At 38.6% G+C, this 25478-nt stretch overlaps 1 protein-coding gene across 1 annotated transcript in view; it reads right to left on the minus strand.

Annotated features, from left to right (window-relative positions):
• The window catches only part of TRIO (trio Rho guanine nucleotide exchange factor), a 255708-nt gene that overhangs the window by 135514 nt on the left and 94716 nt on the right, over positions 1 to 25478 (minus strand). The window contains 4 exon segments of the mRNA XM_065629284.1: positions 6100 to 6222; positions 13327 to 13557; positions 18271 to 18402; positions 21804 to 21995. Coding sequence (XP_065485356.1) covers positions 6100 to 6222; positions 13327 to 13557; positions 18271 to 18402; positions 21804 to 21995 — 678 coding nt within the window.

Below are 25478 nucleotides of genomic sequence, written 5' to 3' on the forward strand. Positions count from 1 at the left end.
TATTTTTCTTTCTTCCTTTTTTAAGGTAGTAGAACATAATCTTGCCATTTTTAAAAATATTTCTAGATACTTTTTCATTTAACTGTGAATAAATCAATCCCTTAGCTCCTTATTTCTGTCTATTCATATGTCTCCTCAATCTAGAACTTGGGAGCCTATTTAGTCTTCCTTGGAATTAGTATTTTATATTCACAACTAGCATAAAGATCAGCCTAAGCATCTAATTACTTGCAAACTGGCCTATTTCAACACTTGAAAAAAATCACTAAAGTAATGGCCAGGATACTTTTCAAATGTGTATTACTAGAGGTGAGAAAGTCCTAGCTGCTGGTAGAGACAATACCAAATCTACACATCCAGCAGGAAGGTGGAAAGTAACCAGGCACAGAAAGGTAAAATTTCTTTCCACCCTTACAGAAGTGAGGTATCCAAAATTCACGTGTCAAGTGGATCATCATTGGTGAAAAAGCAGAAGAGAGGAACATTTACATGTCAGCTATGGATGAGTGTCAGAATGGAATATTGTCCCAAGACGTCACAGGATTAACAAATGCAGATCAGCAGTCTTATAGGAGACTTGGGTCAAAGAAGAAAACAGAATGGGAGAAGTCTGGTATCTGATGTACTGATAGTGCTATGGCCCAGAAAAGAAAGAGATGTTTAAAAACTCTTAAAACTTAGAACTGGCAGCCTATATATATATATATATAGGCTATATATATCTCTTTCTCATTAATCCAAAATAGGACTGGTTCCAAACATTTGCTATAATTTGGGTGCTCTTTCGAGTCTAACCTTGGGTTTTCATGACTTAGAATGGTTCTCAAAACAGACTCATCGAGAAAGCATAGAAGGACGTTAACCTCTAGGGAAAATAGACTAAAGTCAAGTATACACTACAGAAGCTTTGCTTACTTCACCACATTAGGTCTCCTGATAAGTTTGCACCACAGACTATTAAAATAAATCCTCACATTATAAACTACACTTTTCTCTTTTCCCTTCTGCCCTTCCATCTTTTCCCCAACTCAATCACATCAGGTAAAAACACTGCTTGCCAAGATGAATTAAGCCTATGCAAATGTACTTTTCTTTGTCATAAGTATAGTATCACACCTCTAATTAACATGCTAATACCCACAAAAGTTAAATCCAAGCCTGGCCCTACAACTCAACTAAGGGGCAGGAAACAAGAGGTCTCCTCCAGCATCTCAGGCAAATTACCAGGCAAGCCCAGGACAGATTACATAACTCAGCGCAGCTTTCATACACCTGGGGGAAGTTCCCCCTTCATTTATTTTAGTCTATTTATGTAAGGAATTCAATCCACGCTGCTCCTTGATTTTGACGATGTGCATCTTAGCCCTTCCTTAACCTCTAGCTTTCTAATTGCACAGAGGGGTAGGGAACTCCTCCCCAGTTTCCCTGGGAAAGCCTGCACAGACTAACACAAACTCACCCTTTTCAGCAGGGAGTGCACTACTCAATGCTCTAGATCACTGGCTCAGGCCACGTTGGCCTGGAACACACTCTGGTCTGTGCTTGGGTGTTTTGACTTCCACAGTCACAGCTCACACGTGTTCAAGGGGCAAGGCCAAAGAGCCTTAAGGCGCTCGTCAAACAACAACTACTTCATCAACCCAGAGAGCCACACCCAGCTGCAGATGGCTGAAACAGAAGTTTCCTATTTTAATGAAAACTTTCTCTCACATGTGAAGCATTGCTTCTGAATTCCAGGAGTATCTTCTGTGTAACACAAGCCCAGGCATATCAGACTTCTTTTTGTAAACTGGACAGTGAACTGCCTGGACTTAGAAATGATCCCAACTTAGATGCTACTTCAAAAGGGGTTGCAATTCTCAAACCTTAATAGCAGACACATGCCTTATCACTAATCTTTCTCTTCCATACAGAGCTGAAATATAATATAAATATTTATCTTGGTAGATAATAGCTGCCCTTTGGAATAGAAATCACAGCAACTAGGAATGCTGTACTAACTACTGCCTTTCCCGGCTCTCTGATTACTTCTAAACAATGTTTGGATGGAAAAACGTAGTAATATGAAGATTTAGAAAACATTGGTCCCAAGGGGCAGCCAGAAGGTTAGGCAGAAAGAGCAGTAGCTCTCCCTTGAAGCTGCTTATGCCAGTTTCCTAAATTGACAAAGAAGCCTTCATGGGGACAAATTCAACATAGTTTTGAAAGGGATTAACACTTCCTCAGAATTTCTCCACTAGCACACCCTCCCCAAATCCCAGGGGAAACAAATCAGCCTGGTAAGAGCTTTAAGAAGCCCTCTAGCCCACCCTTCTGTGCCCCAAGACACAATCAGGACTTCAGTGTAGAGTCTTTAACAGGCATTCTTCCCCAAACTGCTAAAGTCTATTCATAATGGAGAGTTCACCACCTTCCCCAACAACATATATCTCATCGCTTTCCTAGTCTTCCTGTTGAGAATCTTTCTCTACATATTCTTCAGAAAAAAAACCAAACATCATACTTTTAGAAAACATGTAAAGTGACTGACACATCATAGAAAAGCCAAAGGTGAAGTTTAAGAGACCAGTGCAAAAATAAGTACTACTGACAATAAATACAACAGCAGAAGTGAAGGTATGGTCTGAATTTTATACAAACTGGAGTTTATTGCACTATAGAGGGGGAAGAGAGACACGCAGATGGAGGAAGATTAACAGAGGTGTACAAATCATTAGAGAAAATTAAGATAGATTATTCTTTAAATACAGTGGATGCTATCATGGTTAAGCATCAAACAACACACTTAAAATGAAAAAGCAAAAGTACTTTTCATCTAAGAGGCAATTAAATTGCATAACTCATTGCCACAGGATCTGGCATACATTCCAAGAGCATAAACGAGTTCAAAAAATAGCTAGCCTAATTAAGAGAAGTCCATCAGTGACTGTTAAGCACTGGTTCTGCTGTATCCTTCAGTTCCAGATATCAAATAGGACAAGATAACTGGGACGGTAAAGGTAACGTTTTAAGCCTACAGTCCATTTTCTTTGTGCATCTAGTGATGGCTACAAGACACTGTAAGACATAGAGCTTTAGTTGGATGCATTATAGTCATTCATGGGTATACAATCAGCTCAAATCCATAACCTTTTTTTTAAACCTTAAAGGAGGTGAGAACTGGTGGTGTTAGGGAAATGATAGGTGTATTCAAACGAGGTTTGGAAGAACCTTTCTTGTGCATGTCTTGCACCAAGAAGACTTGAGTTCTTTACCAAATGCAATCTGCACATGGACAAAAGAATTGACGTGTGGCAAAAAATCCCAATACTTAATTTTTGTCATACACCTTTCATGTTTTTTGAGCTTAGACTACTGTCAAAAAGCAGACATTGATCACAGTTGAAACAGAAGTTGACTTAGACTTTAATACAAAATTGCATGGGGAAGTATAACTGCACTATTGATCTACATCCTGTGCTTCTAAGCTGAAAATCTGTGCCCAAAAGAGAATCAGTGATGTCAAAATTTGGAGTCTTGACACTTCAACTAAATGGTCTCTTGAATAGAAAGAACATCATGGGGACAGAAGAAAAAGGAAAGAAAAAAAAGGAAAGAGTAAGTAGAAAGTGAACTGGACAGGCTTCACATGAAAAGAGCAACACAATTTAACAATAGTGAGTGCAAGTCAAACTGTGTATGTGTAGCAAAAATGTCAGTACATCAGAATTTAGGGAGGATTATTAGCTGGCTGAGTTTTGATTATCTAGTGTTTCTGTAGTGGTAAGAAATAGTACCAAAAAAAAAAAAAAAGAGAAATGCCTTCATTTCTCACAAATTTTAAAGTGAATAATTTGTGAGCCCACAGCCCATTGACTCTGGAACATCTTTTTTATTTGACACACAGCTTATGTTAACATCTCTTTGAAAGCTGCTGAGGAACTGGCACCTCATTCAGAGTAAAAGAATGAGGGAATGAGGGAAGAAGCAAAAGGGTAGAAAAAAGAAATAATAATTTTTCGCTCCCCTCAAAATCAGGAGTTAGCCTTTGATCAGGAGCATTTCAGCATTACTGTTGGCTCCCTGCATTTGATAAAACATTGCCATGCCACTGACAGTTCACTTGACACTGTTCCCTCTCAACTTCTGAGTAGAGCAGACTGAAAACCCCTAATTATGCCTAGCGTCCTATTAAAAAAAAACCCAAACAAAACACAACAAAAAGCAACAACAACAAAAAACCCCAAAACACAACAAAGACCTGGACCAACCAGAAATGTTGGTAGGGAGTATATCAGCTGAAAGTTATTCATGTTTTAACAAGGACTGCAGATTGTGGTCTCACACTGGAACATAATCTTCCTTGTAACATCAACAACAGGAATGCCTTTTGGGGCTTGCTTACATTCAGTTTTAGAGCAATTAAGAGGAACAACTCAGAGGGTGTGCCTCTCTTGGCAGTCACTATGCATTCAAGGGTTAGAGATGAAAAAAATACTTATTAGATCATTTTGTCCATCGTTCTGTCAGTGGAAGATAGTTCCCTGTAGTATATTTGAGTTATTTGACCAGACTAAGTTTTCAGTATCTCCAAAAATAGAAATTCCACCCAACCTCTAAAGAAATAATTTTAAACTCTAGTAACATAACATTCAGTTTTAGGAAATTTTTGCTAAGAATTTGCTTTACAACTTTCTACTTTAAAGTATACTGCAAATTAACAAGAAGCTTTTTTTACATCCCGCTAACAGCTCTACACACTTTGCCCCCTTCGGTTACTCAAACATTTTTTTCTTCTTTGCTCAAATAACACAGTATTAAGTATGAGATCATTCAGGTTTTGTTAAGTGTCTTACAGAAATAGATTCTTGCTTGTCTGACCCAGAAAAATAAGTATTTCCACATGGAAACAGATTTTACTAAAAATGAAGTTTTAGGCACACATATGGAAAATCCAGCGTGTGTATATACAAAACTAACAACACCCTTATCATTTTGGAAAATTTTATAGGAAATTAATATTGAGGTAGCTTTCTGATTTACTTTAAGTCCTCAGTCACTGTAGGGCTCTAAGACCATATTTACAATAAAATTTTATTGAGAGCTTAATCATCCCATTAGGCAGGCAATCTGTAAACCCACCACAGTAGATGTCACTCCTAAGCTCCTTTATGTCACTTCAGAATTTTCTAATAATGCATCTTCTGCTTTGACTGAAGGACCATTGTATCAATCCTACCTTAATGAGATTTTTCTTGACGAATCTTAGAGATGTTTACTTTTACCAGTCATTAAGACTGGACAGAGAGAGCATGTTACTAATGGTGAGGATTCTAGTCTTCAGCTTCTCATGGGTTTAATTCATCTCGCATCCCCTTTTCAAAGCTGCCACCCAAACCAACTTCCTCTTGTTAGGCTCCCTGTATTCCCTAGTATCTCTGTTTCTTTCAGCTTGACTCCTTTTTACAGAACAGTGTATTTTGAAGTTCCATCAGTTCCACTCAAGGCTAAACCTAGAGTCTTCCTATGGAAAAAGTGTTGGTATCAGTGATTCTGAACAGGAGAGCACATACAAACTCAATTGTGTTTAAAAAAAAACCCAAAGACAGGTTGGCCAGATAACTGGTTCATGTGGTTTCTTAGGAGTCCCCTTCTGCCCCCCACATCAGACCACTGTGGTGATTTAAGGAGCTCCCCAAGCTCGAAGTCAGGAAGCAGAGCCTTCAATTCATCTCCATCCTCTCTAACAGGCTGCACAAAAGTTTAAATCCTTGAATCCCACGGAATTAAGTTATTTTAAAAGGAGAGTTTCATTCTTCTGTGACTCAACATTTGATGGCATGCTCTTGAAAATAATAAATAATAATAATAGCAGCAGCAGCTCTGTTTGGCTTCAAGGCTCCCACTCTCTGTAGGACTGTGGAAGTTTTTGTTTTTCTTATTGAAGCTGAAGCACTAGAGAGAAATTAAGTAAAAGCTTGCAATAGAAACAAAATAGTCCATTCTTGGAACTAATTTCTTTTTAGTAGAGCTCCCTCTGCCCAGCCCTTCAGTGCCAGAGCAGGAATTTTTCATATATTTCCATGACAAGTGTACAGTCTTTCATGTGATTGTTTTTACCTGTGCAACCTCTTCAAAGTCTTCATGGCGTTTCTGCAAAGCTCTAGCCCGATGCAGGGATTTTCCCACTCCAGTATGTTTGCTAAGGAAAGCTTCTCCGTGGTTTTCAATCCAATCCAACACCTGTGATACAGAAGAGAGACACAAAAACTGAGTGGATGTACTGAATGTTGCAACAAAAAGACAGCTATTCAAGAAACTAAGTAGCTGTAAAGAGACTGCTTATAAGGAACTGTACTGTTGGATTAAAACACAGTATTGCCATTGAAGCACATTAATTACATCTCATTAACTTTATTCAAAGCAATAACTAATTCGAACTAGCTAAATCATAAGATTATATTTTTATTTTGAAGCCTACCAAGGACAAACTCATTTCTACACATTCATCAATTTGACAGTAATCTGATCCAAATGCCTGGACACCTTGTGAGGGTCTCTCGGTAACCCACATGTGCCTTCAACTGACATTTTTATGTAATGTAACAGTAATGGAGTTTGCACATTCCCCAGCAATGCTGGTGAATAACACAGGGAAGTTTTATTTTAGATGAGAAATCACTTCTACCACATATTATTAAGTCAAGAAGAAAGATTAAGTAGTAGAATTTTTAACTAACACAATAAAATTGAGTTGAAACCATTATGAGATGAATGACAATGTCTGCATTCAGAGCATATGAAGGATTTTGCCCCAATTCTGAAGAAGCATCTCCTCAAAACATTTGATAGACATAATTGTGTATTGTAAATTTTATAGCTTAAAAAGCGAGGAACGAAAGACATTTTAAGGACATTAAAGCTTCTACCACAATGACTGGGCTGACAGCTTTATAAATAGTAAAAACTGCACATGTAATTAGTTTCTGCCAGTTAACACAAAGGATTACTGCACACATACCAAGTTTCTGATGAGTGAACAGACAAAAACATCTGGTCTCTCTCCAAATTAATATATCTTAGCCATATCTTAATTCATTCATTAGCTTGCATGCATACAGTATTTAATTCTTTGGAAAATACTCAGAGGTCCAAGAATGCTGTTCAGAATTAAAGACAGCTCCCTGTATATAAGCAATTTTAAGTCAGCTAACCATTTTTATACAGTATTTATGTAGTGGTGTAGAATATTTTACCTAATATTTATCTCCAGTATTCTTTTTTCTTTAGCTGAGTATTTTGCTTAGTTTTTAATATACCTGCCAGAAAGCTGTACCTTGTCTCTCCTTAACTACTTGTGTCCTTCACTCTGATTCTAGAAGTTAGGTGACGTTTTTTCCCCCTTTTCCCATACTGAAAGCATTTGACACTTAGTACAAGAGAAATATTTTTTTTTCTCTCCTTCCAAACAGACTTGGGAACCATTCCTGCAACACACAATTCCCATACAAAACATCCATGCTTTCTTTAGCAGACAAAATGACACCACCTGGTGTGATTCTCTCATTTATCCTGACTGTTAGAATATTTTTTAGTTTGCAAACTCTCTCTTACTGGACATCTTCAAAATAACAAACAATCCCATAGCACCGCATAATACAGCCATTTCAAATCATGAACACTTATGCAATGTTTGTTTTTCCTAGTAAGTAATGCCAAAAGAATATTATTGTGTTTTAGGTCAATGTACATTTTCATTTGCTTCATTGAAGGGAAAGTATTGATCAGAGAAAGTGAAGTGAAGACCCACGGCCTCAGTTATCTGTAAAGTTTCTATTACTAATGCCTTTGACTAGTTTCAGGAGACTGCTCTGCTTTTCTCATTATAAAAAGAGCTAAAAAGAAACATGTTTGGATGAGAGAATTAGTTCGGACTCTGGAGACTACTAACAGTTATAAGCTAAAAAATGAAATCAACAAAATCTGCCCCAGAAAGCAGCCCAGGGAGAGTGATTTTTGCTCCAAATAATGCTCAGAAACTTCTCAAGAGAAGAAATTGTCATAGAAATCCAGTACAGAGATCATGATATAAACCAGTCAACTAGAGAAACATTGCTGCCTTTAAGTAAAATCAATATGAATACAAATCTTGTTAGTGCTCAGCCTTCTCACCTTGATTCTCAACGAAAGTGAGGAAGCACTCTTTCTTTTGGAATTTCACAGCATGTAAAAGAGTCAAAGTTAAGGTATGCTCTTGCCCATCAGAGCTTTTGCATAGCACTTCAGCCAAAGGACAACACTTATCTGGCACAGATATTAGCCATTTAGCAATCTTAATTGATGCATTTTCTTCTTCCTCCTGAGAGAGGTAAGAGTTACAGAAACCATCATACCAACCCACTAAGGACTCTTCTACAAATACTGAAAGCACATGGAATTCACTCTGGTAGTTTGGTAATACATAGGAAGTTAAGAGGCTCAATACTTTTCAGTGAAAGGGTAAGTAATATTATCCTCCACTACAGCAAGTTGCTTTAATGATGTAATTAAGCTATAACTGCAGTCTCAGCAGAACCATCCTTATGCCCAATATAGGATCTAAACATGTGCTTCTTTTTCTAGCACTAATACTGAATATATGATAGAAGAAACTACCATGGAACGATTGCATCTTCTTCACAAATTAATTGCTCATGGCTGTAAAATATGTGTTTTGTATATGCTTCTTACAGAAATAAACCACCTGGTCTTTTGCATTTTCACCAACCTTCTCCACATTATTATCCTGTTCCTATCCCCCACCCCTTCATCTACTTTGCGCACACTCCCTTTTCTGATCTCCACCACTTACTTGGTGCTGACACAGCATTCAGAAGGGGAAGATGGACATCTCCGCATTTCTAATCTTCTGATAGTTAAAATGTGGAAATAGTCTCTCCCAAAAAGAACCATTTTACCCTGGAACCGCCTCCAAAAGCCACAAGGGAATCACGCAGTGAAATCAGTATTATGTTGATGCTGAGCAAGTAATAAGCATTCTTGGCCCGCCCTTCATTAGTCAAGGCTGAAACAAGTAACTGTTACAACAACAACTCGGATGCAGCCTTTGAGGCAGACAGATCAAGCAAGGAGAAGCAGCACATTCATCCAAAATGCACAGAGAAGACAGCCAAGGTTAGTAAGACCTAATAAATGTATGTCTTACTAATCTCTGGCATGCAAGCCATCAGGAGCATTTTTTAGGCCCCAAAACTTGCACCATATGAGTGTGATCAGTATCACTCTACCAGAAACATTATCTTTATGTACAATCTTGACCTTTCATGGCCTAGCAGCCCAAAACCCCACGTTGCTATTGCAAGTCTACTTTGTTGCTTCATATCAGAATCATCAGAGCTAGCTCCTTTCCTTAGGTGAAAGGCTGGCATATATTATCCACTTGGTAAGCTTGTTAACTCTTAAACATAACATTATATTTTTATTAGCATGTTTTACATTAGAAGGTCTATTTTCAACAATTGAGTGCAACAGCTAGTGACACGACTTTTTTTTTTTTAATTAAAATAAACATCATCTTTTTTTTGTGTGTGTTAATATACAAACTAATCAGGAACTAGATCTCCTGGAATGATTCTGCTATCTAAGGTCAAACTCTGAATTCCACTCAGTTTAAGACTGCCATAGGTTTTCACATTTCAAATTTCAGATTGGGTGTAATTCACATCTTATATACTATTTTTAATATTTCACGTGCTACTTTCCTTACTACTTGCTCCAAGAAATTAGCAGATGAGTCTTGATGTATACAACTAGTACCACGGTGATTTTGTTGATTTAGTAAGCTCCACTAGAAACATTTTCTCAATACTAGGCATACAAGACAGAATTAAAAAAACAACCTCAACACAGCCAATTCCCTCCTCCAACTCAGCTCCGTCATGTAACACTTCCATGAACGGATATATTTCATTAATCCAGCGAGAAACTACACCACCAGAGGGAAGACAAGGAAATCAGAGGCTCATGCTTATAGACAGTTATAGATTCACTTAAAATGCACTGGGTTGCTTGCCACTATGTGCGATTTAACTATAAACAGTGGAAGAGAGCTGCACTTAGTTTATTTTGACATGAAAAAAGCCACATTTAACTTTACTGACAATAATTTTAAAAGGTTTTCATGCTAGTTTCTAAATCATGCTAGGTAATTGATTTTTTTTAAGGTTTGAACGAAGACTAAGAAGTCCACAAGAATGTACAAATGAAAACAAAAGTATATTAGAAAGTTGCTTTGGAGCTCTACATAAACCATTCCAGAATTGTCTTGGGTATAAATTTAACCAGTACGTCAAAACCGAGTAATTTCATACACTGAATGGTGTCAGCGATTATTAATTGAAGAGCTAACATTTCTCAGATAAATCAGACGATTAGATAAGGCTGTTTTGTTTTTATTTTGCAAGAAAAAAGAATCCTCATTATTCAAGACCCCTTTTTTCCTCTGATGGATTTTCGAAGCAGAGGTAACTACAATCTGCCAAACAAGGCTATCCCAGGGAAATACCATTATGTGCTTGCTGTTATCCTTAAGGCATCTGCTCCTGGCTATATGATTAATTTGTCTGGTATGAATGTTGAATTATCATTGTCTTACAGCACTGAAATGTAAGTATGAAAAGTTGCATTGCAAAAGGGAATATTAACCATAATTCACATTGTGATTCATAAGGCAGCACCCAAAATACACCAATATCTGCAAGTTAGGTTAAAGTAACATAACAAAGAGCTGTAGTTCCACATGCAACACTTCAGAAGCCTCCAACGTGGATGTTAACAGCCATTAGAGGGATAAACCATAGGACAATCCAGTTTCTGGCAGTGGTAACTACTGGATATTATGGGAAGAGCTTAGTAACATGACAAGCCGGGGCTGTATCTCTGTACATAAGATTTAGTTTGAAATCCAAAGTAGTTGATAAAGATGTGCATTAGCACCAAAGGCCACAGCTTCAAACTGTCAAGATGATATCTTGGTATCTTAATGGAAGATCTGCCTTGCAAAGCATATAGAGAAACCAGAGGCACAAATAGGAAGACATTTTTCCAACCAGCAGGTAAGGCACATACTGAATAATGAGCTGAGATGGATTAACCCTCTTGAGCCAGTTGTTTCATACTGTGAACTTCTGGTATACTCACAATCCACATGCATGATTTGGATAACACGATCTTGATACTGGAAATTATAAAAATAGGCAAAGCTGTCTACTTTGTTGTTTTCAAACCTGTGACTATTTCATGTTAAATGCACCAGTTCCAATGGCTGACAGCTCTCATACAGAGAAGGAAAACCCATCACCTTGCTGAAGAACCTGGTGGTGATTCTACAATGGCTTGAGTCTAATGAAGAGTTATTTGCTAACTTCAAAGAACAAAGCAGTCTCAGAACTAACTCCTCCACTCTGAGAGCCATTACTTAGGAAGGAACAGAAAATGAGTTTCTTATAAACATCTTATGACTCCAGAGATAATAAAGGCAAAGAGTAGGAACAGCACAATAAGACTCTCTGTAGCATTTGATGAACACTTTTCCCCAGGAAACAAACTGCCTGCAGCCTGGCCCATAGGCCTGAAACTTGAATTATGTATCTGGTAAATAACCTCCAGAGATCACTTGGCCTAGCTTGCCTAAGTAGGTCCTACTTGAATTGAATTAAAACTAGAGGAGAAAGTTCCAGGATCCAATCTGCACTTGTTGGCACCAGGCTACCACAGAGAGGATCTACGTTTTTCTCTCTGAGAAGCAAACCACAGTGTTAATTTCAGTTTCTGAAAATTCCTTGTGAAGCCTTTTAAGTTGAAGAAGCAATTCGTTTGTGGATTGTGCCTCATCAATTTTGACAAGTGCCCTTCACTGATGACTCATGCAAGTACCAGCACTGGACCCTTCTGATTAGCTACTATTTATGTAGTAATCTTGATGAAGAGGCTCTAGGATTTATACAATGGCATAATAGTCTTTTCAGTTTGGTTCTCTATGCCTTTCCTGACTATTCATAACATTGACTCTGCTTGCTTTTACTTTTTTTGTCAGCTAACATTTTTTATGCCTTTCTGGCTCCTTCATCACATCTGAGTGTTGAGAAGTTGGGTAAGTGCCTCCTTTCAATATATGCCTCTTTTTACATAAAAAAATAAGTAATCAGTTTTTAATGACTTTACACTTAATTTACTGCTTAAGTATTTTTTAAGTTGTTTTCTTTAACTTGCACAGAGATAGACACTACATATAAAAGAAAGTTAAGCTAACAAGATTTCGCACTTTCCCCACCATCTGCCTGAATTAAGTATTGTTTTCAACTACTGTAAATGATAGAAACCAGGTTATTTCAGTCCCAAGTGCCCACACCCAACATCTTCTTGAAACAGGTAAGGACAAGAAATTCAGTTTAGAGTGCAACTAATTTGGAAGAAACAAGATTAGTTTAACCAGAATGTATGACTGGCTATCAAAAAACCCCATTCAGAAGTTCCTGATCTGTAAACACATTTACACAGAAATGAAAGAAAGTGATCAGCAAATACTGGCCCTGTTTAATTTTTAAGACTACAAGCTATTAAGGGATAAATGACTAACATCCCTGTCAATTGCAGCCCAAGGCAAACATTTTTTGTTTATTAAAAACCTATCATCAAAGGAATTCTGTACAGCTTTACCTTTTTAAGCTAAACCCATGTCATAGATATTAATGCCTGTACTTAATCACTAACTTTTAAGGATGCCACCATAATAATGAAAATATGGCAGCTAATAACCATTCATTCAAGAACAGCATCATTGTCAGAAAGTAATCTTACCTGTAATTTTTATACCTCTTTAGTATACTGCTGTCAGGTTTTAAAGAAACACAATTAAGTCAATTAAGTATCACTGAGGATTTTAAACTAAAAATTTGTTACAGAATAACACTGTTAATTTTTTGCATGTTATTCCTACAAGTCTGACACTTCAAGTCCAGAATTTTACATAGAATGTAAATGTCAGCTTCCAGCACAAGCTTAGAATAGCTGTCTATAATAAAAATCTTCTTCATCCTATCTGACTTAAAGTAAATAAATTAAAAAAATAAATGAAGCAGAGCTAACATACAAATATAACTTCTACCCATAACAGCCAACATCCTCTGATAACACACAGAACTTGCGATCAGCCAGTCAATCTCATGCAACTATTTAATTATTGAATAAAATAACATGGGGTTTAGCAATCACAACCCACCTGTCAATGCAACCAGCTTCAAATCACAGGCTGACAAAGACATTTAGACAATGTGAAATAAAACCTACTTGTTGAACATCCTGTTGAAAAACGCACAGCTGAAGCCGCTGGTGCAAACGGACCTTTCGATGCTGCCAAATATTTTCCAGTTGGCGCTGGTGGTGCAGTACTTCATGAATGACATCCAGAACGTGATGAACTGCTTTCGAGTAGTTGGCAGAAGCGGTGAGGGAATCAGAGCTCCCAGGAGTCAAAGGTCTCTGAAGTTTGTCAAGCAGCGACTTTCCATCTTGGCTCACCTGACCAGCGGAAAGTACGAAAAATTACTTCTCTTGTCAAAAGCTTGTTAGGCTATTATTTCATTCCCCACCCCTTCTCTTCATTTTAGATGTCTTCTAGAACTTGGGGAACAGATGATTTTTTTTTTTTTTTTTTAATTCCAGCCATGATTACTTGCAGCTGCTATAGGAAAAAAAAGTATATTCTCCCTCTATGTAAGGTAATTTTGTGCAGCACTCTTCTAAATAACAGCCTGTCTTTCAATTTTTCTATTACCCTAGGAGTGCTTTTCCTTTAAAATGCTGGGTTTTTTTTTTTTTAAAACAGCTCAAGTCTAAGTTAGAATAAATATTCTTCAGGTCTTTCTCTAGTCAACAAAGCACCTAAAATTCAGGTAAAATATCCTTCCAGGAGCATCTCTCTCTTCATTTGCTGTGAAGGTGAACCAGGAGGTTACTTCCTCTAGTCTAATATTAACTTGATGGATACATTCAGACCACCAGACATAAACTTAGGACATGACTGGATCTGACACAATTTACAAATTCTAAATTATTACTGTTGCTGGTAAGCCAAAAGCAAGCTGGTGTTATGACAAACTTAAACCTGATTAAATCACTTCAAACCTTCCCATGCAGCACAGAAAGATACTTATTTCCAAAATGTGTTTAACTACTGATGCTGACAAGAAACACAGTGATTTCTAATTGTTATCTTCTCTGATTCAAACCACAGCAAAGGCATTCAGATTTACCTTGCACGCTAATTAAAAGGCCATAATCCTGTATTATCTGGTCACTATTCACATTTAGCACTTGCCAAGGCTGTTGAAAGCACTTTTCATTGGCGTTTAACTATTTAGCATGAAGTTTAGAGAACTGCTAGAATTCAGTATCATTCAGCTGTCTGTAAAGAACTTTTTAAATAGTTCATCTAAAAGGCAGGAAAAATCCATCCGAAACCATAAGACTGGAGTGTAAACAACAGTCTGAATCCACCAAATCAACACCATGTCAGAAACAGAAAATTTGTCAAGGCCTTCCCCCAGTGGCTATTTTCAACATTTTTCATTAAATCCAGGCACACTTTAAAGTTGCTATTCAGTAGTCAAATAGATCTGAAAATTCTTTTGTAATTATTTGTTTACAAGTGACTTTATTTCTCAGTTCCAATTTAAGCTTTTTTCATTTTAGTAATAAGTATCAACACAGAGAACGAGGCTCACTTGGAAAAGTAGCTCCTATAAAGTCAAGTCAGGCAGAAAAAGAGTGGTCCATACCAGTTATTATAACAGAGCTTTTTTCTTTTCTGTATCCAAAGAAATGATCTAGTACCAATCTTTCAAATACTTCAAGATAATGGACTTCAATTATCTATGCAGAGTCCACAAAATTTAGGCGAAAAAAATAATTAACTGCGACAGGCCCTTGATGTGACTAGTTTATTAGCTTTCCTCTTTGGAGTTAACACAGTAAAATTTTCTTCCTTCACCGTGTATGACTACCTTAAGATTTCAGTAAGACATATAACTTCATTTATATATATATATAACTTTATTTAATGCATGGCTATTGGATTTTCAAGCACACCAGTCACCTAAGCTTTTAAGCTAGTAAGTTAGTTTTCTAGTAATATACAGTAATTATCCTCAGTAAAATCTGACTGTCTAGTCTTAAAAGCATTTACTCTCTTGAAATTACTGTCTTCTACTTTGCAACCAAGTCATGTTGTCAAGACATTGTAATCTAAAATGAATGATAAAGTGTAATTTCCACAGTGTTCCTCTCTCTCCCCTCACTGTTCATTCATCACAAAATGAAAGGAGCTCTGTGCTATAAGAGAAGTCATACATCTAATAATGATAAGCAATAGTTCTGTAATAGCTTTACACAGAAAGACAACTCCATCAATCTTCAAAATGGAATGCATGTTTATATAAGGCAAAACAAACTCTTCAGTACAGAGCAGAAATGTGACTTTTATACACACATACAACTACTATTTCTGCACCGATTCTGATTGCTAAAGACAAAGGTACTGCTTTAGCAGATGGGGAAAAGTAATGACCTGAAATTAAAAAAAAGGCACCTGATCTTGTGGTTTGGGTTTTGTTTGTTTGTTTATTTGGGGGTTCTTTGTGTATGCGTTTTGTTTGGGGTGTTGTTTTTTTGTTTGATTTTTGAGCAGTACCAATAAAGATTTTGGTAAAATATCTAGCTATCCCAAAGTAAAAAGCTACAGCTTTGAAACCCTAAATAAATCTTCAAGGTATTTGCCAGAACAACCCTATAATCTACCCATCTAATTTATTTTCATTATGCATCACCAGGAAGCAAACAGTATTTAGCATGGCAATCCATAGTACTTATTTACACTTAACAGCAGGCCCTAGTCCATTCACATCTGTGATGGAAAAAAAAATAATCCCACTATTTTAACTTCAATGCTTTATAATCACTATTCTAGATAGCCTTAGCCTTCCCTATGCCTTGCTGCACTCTCATGGAGCACACACCCCAGATTGCCCCTCGTCACATAAATCTACTATAAATGGGCTACGTCTCTGTCCCTTGTTTTACAAAGGGATCCTCCCAATGAAGAGAGGTTATAATGAAGAAATGAAACCTTCCTACAAAACATGCTCTCAAGTTAAAACAGGTGTGTTTAGTATGATCACAAGTTTTATTACCAAAGGTGTGCTTCAGTATGTCATTAGATCAGTTGACATAGCAAGGTGGCACATATCGGGAATGGGGATATCAGTGTGTATTTTACACAAAAGAACAACTCGTGAACTCTGGACATCTGACTCATGGTAATAAAGTTTATGCAGGCCCTAAGATGGCAGGTATTCAAAACACCCTGTTTTGATACACTAACAATGGGACTGATCATCAGCACTAATCTTACTCTCCTTTATTGCTAAATGAAATGTGACCAGACTTACTGAGGAATGGATTGAGAGCAGTCCTGAGGAGAAGGACTTGGGGATGACCCAGCAACGTGCACTTGCAGCCTAGAAAGTCAACCGTATTGTGGGCTGCACCAAAAGAAGTGTGACCAGCATGTCGAAGGAGGTGATTTTCACCCTCTACTCCACTTCTGTGAGATCCCACCTGGAGTACCGTGTCCAGCTCTGAGGCCAACATAAGAGGGACAGGGACCTGTTGGAGCAAGTCCAGAAGATGGCCATGATGATGATCAGGGGGCTGGAACACCTCTCCTATGAAGGCAGGCTGAGAGAGTTGGGGTTGTTTAGCCTGGAGAAACCTCCAGGGAGACCTTATCGCAGCCATCCAGTACCTAAAGGTAGCCTACAAGAAAGCTGGAGTGGGACTTTATACAAGGGCATGTAGTGATAGGACAAGGAGTAACAGCTTCAAACTGAAAGAGGGTAAATTTAGATTAGATATAAGGAAGAAATTATTTACTGTGAGGGTGGTGAGGCACTGGAACAGGCTGCCTAGAGAAGCTGTAGGTGCCCCATCCTGGGAAGTGTTCAAGACCAGGTTGGATGGGGCTTTGAGCAATCTGGTCTAGTGGAAGGTGTCCCTGCCCATGGCAGGGGGGTTGGAATTAAATTATATTCTAGTTCCTTCCAACCCAAACTATTCTATGATTTGATGATACAGTTGCACATAATAGAGCTGTTTCATCAAAACGTAGTTCAATCTTTAACGTAATGTGTAAATCCCGATCAATAATTCAATCCCACAGGACCTCCTCTTAAAAGAAGGTGCAAGCTGTGGCCTAAGCTCTCCTGTGTCCACCCACCATTTTTTACCAGGAGTTAGTAATTTTATGCAACTTTCGTGAGAACAGAAACTGCTGCATTTAAACCAGAATAACATCAGTACAATTTAACAGAAAAGATAGTTTTAGCCTGTGATGGGAACAACCCTGGAAAAAGAAAGCAAGAAAAACCTCAATGAAGAAATATAGAAAATATCCGTTAGCTAACAGTGAAGTCAATACTCATTTGATTTCTTACTTCAGCCATCTAAAGCACATGACAGAACTCTAAATTTGAAGAAAAATGATAGATACTGTAGTCATCGCTTTCTAGGCCACCTTCAGAATAAGTATTTTGTATTAAGTTGTAAATCTAACTATTAGAAATACTGAGAAATATTATTACCTCATTGTGTGCAGAATCCAAGATTAGAGCAGCAGCACAGGATACGCAGATCTTACAAATGCTGACTACAGAGGCAGGCTGGCTCATTTAAGTGTCTTTGAGGTTGGCAGAACTAAGTTTATTACCTTCCGGCTTGTCAGGTGATATCCTTTGACAGTTAAGCCTCTTTTGTGAGGCAATTTCAGACGGATTTTCAAAACACACTTAAAGCAATCCATGCCAACAGAATACTTTCCCAAAGAATACCCAGATAGCTTCCCTTCAAGTAAGTGTTCAAACGATAGTATTAAACCACTATTAAAAGGTAGTAATATGCAAATATAAATTAAAACATACTTAGTATATTGTATGGATTGTTTGTACCACACGTTTCCATCTTGCCTTTTAAATTTCTTTCAGAAGATTAAGGGGAAGACTTAACATCTAACTTTAGAACAATAGTAGCAAAATCCAGTATACTAAATTAAAAAAGAACTCTGGCACTTGAGTTTCCAGCTAACACACAGTGCAACAAGCAATGCCAGGTCATGGTCCAAACTTAACATTACACCATTATATCAAGTCAGCAACCTAAGCAAACAAACAAGACACTTACCTCAGAGTAAGCCAAGGTAATATGCTCATATATCCCTTGATGGTGATGGATAGCATCTTCTAAATCTTGCAGTTCTGAGGGAAGCTCCACCTCACCACAAGCTTTACACCACGAGTCCACATTGCTCATGTACTGCAGAAAAAAAAACAACACAAAACACCATTCTGCTTGATTTTCGGTTCTGTCAATAAGTACACCTGCGTTGGCAATATACAAAAGGACTGGCATTTGTGTGACAGCCACTGAAAACACTTTTTTTTAAGAGAAAAATTTTTAGTGCATTTCTCTCTGAATTGAACCAAAATGAAGCTTCTACCAGAACAGAAGCAAATATTCAAGTTCAATTATGCTTGTACTTTTCGTCACATGGAAACTCTCTGAGCCATTCACAGATATGTTGGCTTAGTTCTATGTTGGCAGCCTTCAGAACCAATTAAACTGTTTGCAATACTGATACTTCAAGTTTACTCCTTCTCCTTTTCTTGAGTATGCAGCTAAGAAAAAGTTTACTTCACCCTGCACCTACCATTTCAGATGCATGAAAGCCAATTAAGGTCTCATCTACACAAAGAGGTAAAACATGCTACAGCCTTCAAGTCCAGACCCTCAGTACTTACCCATCAACTCCCTGTGCAGATACTCGTGGCATCATGAGGTATCAGCTCACCTTTTTGAAATCTTCAGAGAAAAACAAGTTACTTTGCACATGTGTGCATGGGTACACGCACACAAAGAATTAATGGTGAACTGTTCACTGAAACACTCCATAATTATTAATATCTTTTGCTGGAAAGAGATCATCAAGGAGGCAAAGCAGTGTTAGAGCACAGCAAATTCACACCTCAGTCCCCGAAGCACTAACTTCTACACACAGAGAAGCACTAAATCCATTTGGCAAGCTCCTACAGCAGCAAGTATGTAAGAGATTTACAACTTCAGTGGGGGTCTCCTAGGACTAACACTGAACTTTGAGCACACAGCTATGTCAGCATAGCTACTCAAGTCAAGCCTTTCAGGGGAAATTGAGGATACTCTTCTGCAGACAATTCTCTTCTTGAGAATCTCTTCTGCAGACAATTTAAGTTCTCTCTGAAGCTCAAGCTGTCTTGACAGACAAGAAATTGCCATCATAGCTGTATGCACAGCAGAAGTTCTGTCAACTTATTTTTGACAGCTAGGGGGCATGAATTTTATACCCTATTTATGCTAGGAAAGGAAAGGGGAAAAAAAAGAATCTGTTTTTCTAGTTTTTATAGCTGTTAAACTTAGTACAGCCAAGCACATGTAGTCTCTGTAAACTAAATTTATGCTCTGTTCATGTCAAGTTCAAGTCTCCAAAGTTTTAAGAGACCAAGCTATTACTCTCATCATATAGATCTTAATTCCTGGAGCACATGTAGTCATTTGAGGAAAAAAATAATCCACAGACCATTTCTGGCACTCCATTATTGTTTGAAAGCTGAGAGGAAGGGTGATAAAATACCTAACTCTACAATAATTATTTAGTTCTAATTTCATCAAAGAACAATTTTTAAAGTCTCTAGTATTAAGCTTTAAACATTAAAAGAGGCTCCACGTGGGACCACAGAGCTACACCTCTTGCACCAGTCAGCAGGCACTGGCTGCTGGGTGCAGTCCTCACGGTGCCTAACAGCAGGCAGCGACACTTACCTGTCACTTGCAAACAAACACATGCATTCAAGAAGGCTGTGTTATTTCTTTGGCTGCTTATTTTTTTAATCATTTTTTATGTAGGTCAATCATCATCAGTCCCTAAAGGGGTCATTGCCCTCATTCCAAACCCTCCTTCAACTTACTGTCCACCGTTAGTGAAACAGCTAATGTATCACAGCCAGGTATCTTACAAAGCAACTATGACAATTCATCACAGTTAATCATAAAATGAAAGCCACAGAAGGAGCAATTAAAAAGTAAATTAATCCCAGCAGATGCTGCACTATTTTCTCTCATTCTTATCTTTCCTCCTGTTTACACTTACAGTTAGTGCTGAAGGCAACACCAATCCTTACCACAGTTGCCCTGCACACACACACACAATTTACTCCCCTGACTTCTGATGAACATCATTTTCTTATGAAAAAGGATGGCATTTGAGTCAAGGCATACCTAACTGTTCATGTGCCATCTCTCTTCTACATGTATAGCTGACAACGTTTAAATGTAAACATGAATAACCCAAGCACTTAGAAAGACATCAATACTGATAAGGTACCACAGTGTCTATCAAATGCTTCAAGCTGGTTGGAGACTTTTATACCAGAACACACTTCCTTTGTCTCCTATTTTATGTGGCTTTTCTGTAAAACCTGCTAAAAATACTTATTATATTAGCCTTAGTTTATATACTTTACCTTAGTCTAAGGACAGTTAAACCAATGTCACCACTAACATAATGGAAAGCAATTTGTATTTGCATCTTTATATGTTCACATTTCTAATTTCTGGACATTTATGAAGTTGAATATCTGTGTAGCAGAAATCAGGAAAAAAACTTCTTAAAATAAAGTATGTTGCCTCTCTCTTTCTGCAGTTATCAACTCCCAAGTGGTTCCTTCATTTATTCCGAATTAAAGTTATATCAGATGTGAGACTTTTTCTTGGATGCTGTTTAGCAAGGCAAATAGAAAGAAAACTATCTACAGCAGCCATACAGCACACCAGAGCTTCAGTCAGCCATCAGCATCCAAGAACCTCTGCTCTCCAAATTCACTAGAGATGTGCAGAGCAGACAGTCTGTAATATCAATGGGTGACTCAACAGCACACACATAGTAACTCCTTCAGAACTGAATTCCCTTGAGGGGAAAAATATTATTTCACCAACAAGACTATTAACTTGGGGATATTTATTCCTATTTCCCCTACATATACCTCTTCTCTGGCAGTCACACATGGTTAATGACTTAATTAAAATAATTGGTATAGGCCTAGAGCTAGTTTTTTCTTTTAATATAGGAGGAATCTCTTATGAGATACTAAGTAAACATCTCCCACCACAATTTCAGATTCAGAAGACAGTGAATTAACTTCTCAACTTTCAGGCCAGTTCAACTATAAATTTTCTGTAAGCCATTACTATGAATTAAATCTTGACACTCAATGACTGATTGAGGTGGAGTGGTGAGGACAACAGAACAAGTGATGATTTCTCGATGTAGGAAAGCCATTCTACTGATACCAAATATACTATTTTTTTTCCTTTCGACTTCAAAACTCCATGTAGTTAAGCATTTATGTCCACTTCATTTGGATTCATATAGCTAATTTAGCTAAGTTTTATCTTGCATTGATATGGACAAGACATTTTGTGGATAATATAAAGGCAATGGGCTGTCCTGAGGAGAACCAGTTTTTGTTTGAGTATCAGCCAAAAATCAGCAGAAATTAATGCTCTGGCTTTCTTGCCAACCTTTTCACTCACTCTCTTGTACTTCTGTCTAAATCAAAAGCACTCAAATGCAACTCATCATTCCAGCATGGAAACTTTTGTTGGTGCCCTCCCCGGTCACTAACCTGTTCAGCTTTCTGATGGAAGATGGAGGACATATCCAGTAATGTGCTACGTTCATCCAAGGCTGCAGCAAACGCCTTCCATTCTTGCTCCAACTGACTTGCAATCTGTTTTATCTGCTGTGAAGCATAATGGCCAGACTCGACCAGGCGATTTGCTACTGACATGATGCGGTTTATGTTTACATACACATTCTATGGAGAAGAAGGAGGGAAAAGACAGTGAAAGTCAGCAGAAAACCTAAATACAGAGGTATACTTCTATAAAATTCTTCTTTATTACAGTACTGCTTAATAGACTGGTTTTACCGAGTTTGTGCCTGCCTAACTTTGGAATCTAGGTGTATAATGTAACAGCCTATCTGCAATATTGACAAGCAAGAAGGACAACTTGAAGGTTAATAGTCAGCTTAAACAAAATCGTATTATCCCACTATTCTAGTGAAGACGAAGAGCTAACCATATTTTGCAACAGCCTCAATAAGGATGTTTACAGATATTCAAGTCAACAAGACATTCAGCAAAATATATAGCAAAATCAAAGTATAATTAGTAAGCACTTGATCTATCCATGGCATGCATGTGTGCAACATCACTCAACAAATCTTTACATCAACTTCTGAAAGTATTTCTACTTTCTAAGTAACAAAAGACAGAACTCTTGAGTTCTACAGAGTTCAACAGTTTTAGATTTTATTTTCCTGCCACTACATTGACTCAGAGCTAGTACTGAAAACAAGACAAGGTCAAAAATCACATTCTCTAGCATACTGGCATTACTCACTGGTGGCTCTTTAGTCCCTCAATTTTTTTTTTTTTCCTTTTAGCTCACATACGCATTTCGGGCTAAAGCATCTAAAAATTTGTTCTTGTTCTGATTCTGTACGAATAAACAATATTTTTCAAAGGAAGCAAGAGTTTCTGATTCTTGCAAAGCCAGAAACAACAACTTTACCACCAACAGGTTTCTGAGTTGCTCTTCCAGAGCTACATGTATATAATGCTGAGTTGACACTTCTTTCAATTGGGCTGACTCTCCTAATTCTAGATGAAGGTCTTTGAATCACAGGACTGTTGAGGCTGGAAATCATCTAGTCCAACCCCTCTGCTCAAAGCAGGTTCATCAGCATGGGTTGCTCAGGGTCATGTCTAGTGAGGTTTTGAGAATCTCTGAGGATGGAGAGACCACAATCTCCCTGGGCAACCTGTTCCAGTGTTCCTCATGCTTAAATGGAATTCCTTGTATTTCAACTTGTGCACATTACCTCTTGTTCTGTTACTGGATACCATGAAAAAAAGCCTGGTTCTTTGCTCCCTCACATCAGATATTTATATTTGTATAAAAGCAAGATCCCTCCTAAGCATTCCTTCATCCAGAGTAACCAACCCCACCTCTCTCAGCCTTCCTTATACAACACAAGCATGCCATAAAGGCACTTCATAGAAGAACTTGGTCATGGTGACTTCCCAGAAAGGGAATGAGAACCCTCCACATTAATGCTGTCCTGTAGGCGCGTTAATTTGTGTATGTACACTTGGAGCAACCCCAGTTCAGCCCTGTTTTGTTGACTACAGTGTCTCTTTTGTTCACACCATAGCAGATCCTTTGCTTGCCAACCCAGTCCACCACTTCTTGTTTGTTGGTCCTCTTCTCTCTCCCATCCTTCTTACCCTAAAGCTCTTCTTACCAAGTTGTCCAGCCTGCTGGCAAAGACACTTTTGTCCCACTTAGTTGAACAGAGATCCTTGATCCTTAGAGAGAGGGTCCCATGGTAGTAGAAACCAAAACCCTGTTGCCAACATCAGGAGTGTAAACAGTTGTTGACCTGCAGGATCCATCTACCCTCACACCAGCAAGATTGAGAAGAAAACCACCCAGGCTCCCATGCCTTTGGCCATTGTCTCTCAAACCACGTAGTCATGCTTGAGACTTTCCAGGTCATCCCTGGCAGTATCGCTGGTGCTCACATGGAGGAGTGGCAGGGAGCAACAGTCTAAGGGCTGGACAAGCTTTGTAAGTCTTTCCCCAGCATCCCAAATTCAAGCCCCTAGCAAGCAGCAAACTTCCATAGAGAATGAGTCAGGTTGCCAGACAGGGGCCTCTGTTGCCTGCAGAAGGGAATCTCACATTACTATCACTGGCCTCTTCCTTTTGGTGCTCCTGTGTGGCTCGGACTCGGGTGGCACAGATGTCTTGTTTGACATCTCCCAGCTCCTCTTCAGCTGTGAGGTCAAGGAACCTATTCTGTAGCTGCAAATCTTCAGGTGGAGCAGAAACTTTCTTCCTAGTGCCAGCAGCCATTATCTTCCAACCTTCATCATCATGAGAGTTTCCACTTTCCAAACAGACAGGCACAGACTCTGCCTGACCCTCCTCCCTTCAGTACAGTTGGTAGTTTGGACTCTGGAAGCTGCAGAGTGTTGGAAAAGATCTGATCAATCTTTCTCATTGTCTCTGATGCTGTGCAGACTGCTAAACTCCCCCTGCAGTTCCTTTACTTGCTGACACAGATCCTTAATAACTGCACACCTCCCATGGGCAAGGAAACCATCTCCTGCTGCTCCAGCCTTGGCAAGAGGCCACAGGTATTCCCTGCAGCGCCAGACCTGCAGAGCTGCATCCTCCTTCTGGAGCTCCCTGTGGGCTGAGACCTCTGATGTTACAGGGATAGTCAGTACAGCAGTAGCTGGGGACTCTGCCCTGGTGTGCATCACCACCATTGCCAAGGACATGCATGATGTTCTGAGCAGAGCTGCTGGCCCCTTCTGCACAAACTACAGCACAAAATGCTGCATCCATTGGCTGCACCTGTTCTTGCCTATATCCTAGAAATGTACATGTGGGGCCAAACCGCCAAACACCATCACACAGAATGGTTGGGAAGAAAATAAACACCATTAAAATCTCAGTGTTCTGCAGTGAAATATTTTTCCATCTTGTCCATGTAGTAAACGTCACGGAGCAGTTAGCGACCTGTCAGCAGCAGCAGCACAACCTTCCCCAAGCAAGGGTTGAAGAACTGAGTCCAGCGAGCCAGGGGGCACAGAACTGACTGCAACAAGCCTCAGTAGAGGCCACAGATCAACAAGTGACACAAGAATAAAACTTGAAATTGCTGGAAAGCTGTATGGTTGTATTACTGTTGAAAGACATGACAGGCAAGCTGTGCCAAAATCTGATGATATCCTGGCCAGTAAGAGAGGTCAGGGGAGAACACTGATACATGGACACCTAAAGCCATGTAGACACTGAGCATCTGAGGTGGAACCATCATCTGTTGGTGTCGAGCCACTGCCCAGAAGCCTGATACTGGCTGGAGCAAGTGTTGCAGTTCCTCCAGGCTTCACCATGCTGACTCATCTGAGTGGTAATTGGCATGGGTCTCTATTAATGGTAACTGTGTGCATGTATGCAAGCAGGAATATACCTGATACAGCCTACGCTTCAGCTGATCCACTTCATAGAGCACAAGCAGTGTCACATTGGCTGTTTTTACTTCCTGCACAATACTACCTTTTCATTTTTTAGGCTACCTCACACATCTCTGCTCTCCTTCTAAGCACAGCTGAACAACTGTAAAAGAACTACCATTTCTAACAAATTTTACAAGACTGGAGAGCATTTGGGCCTAAATGAATCCAGAAAGCCATTACATGTTCTTTACAGTGGTGGGGAAA

Source organism: Caloenas nicobarica, chromosome 2, assembly GCF_036013445.1.
Source record: "Caloenas nicobarica isolate bCalNic1 chromosome 2, bCalNic1.hap1, whole genome shotgun sequence".
Classification (NCBI taxonomy): domain Eukaryota; kingdom Metazoa; phylum Chordata; class Aves; order Columbiformes; family Columbidae; genus Caloenas; species Caloenas nicobarica.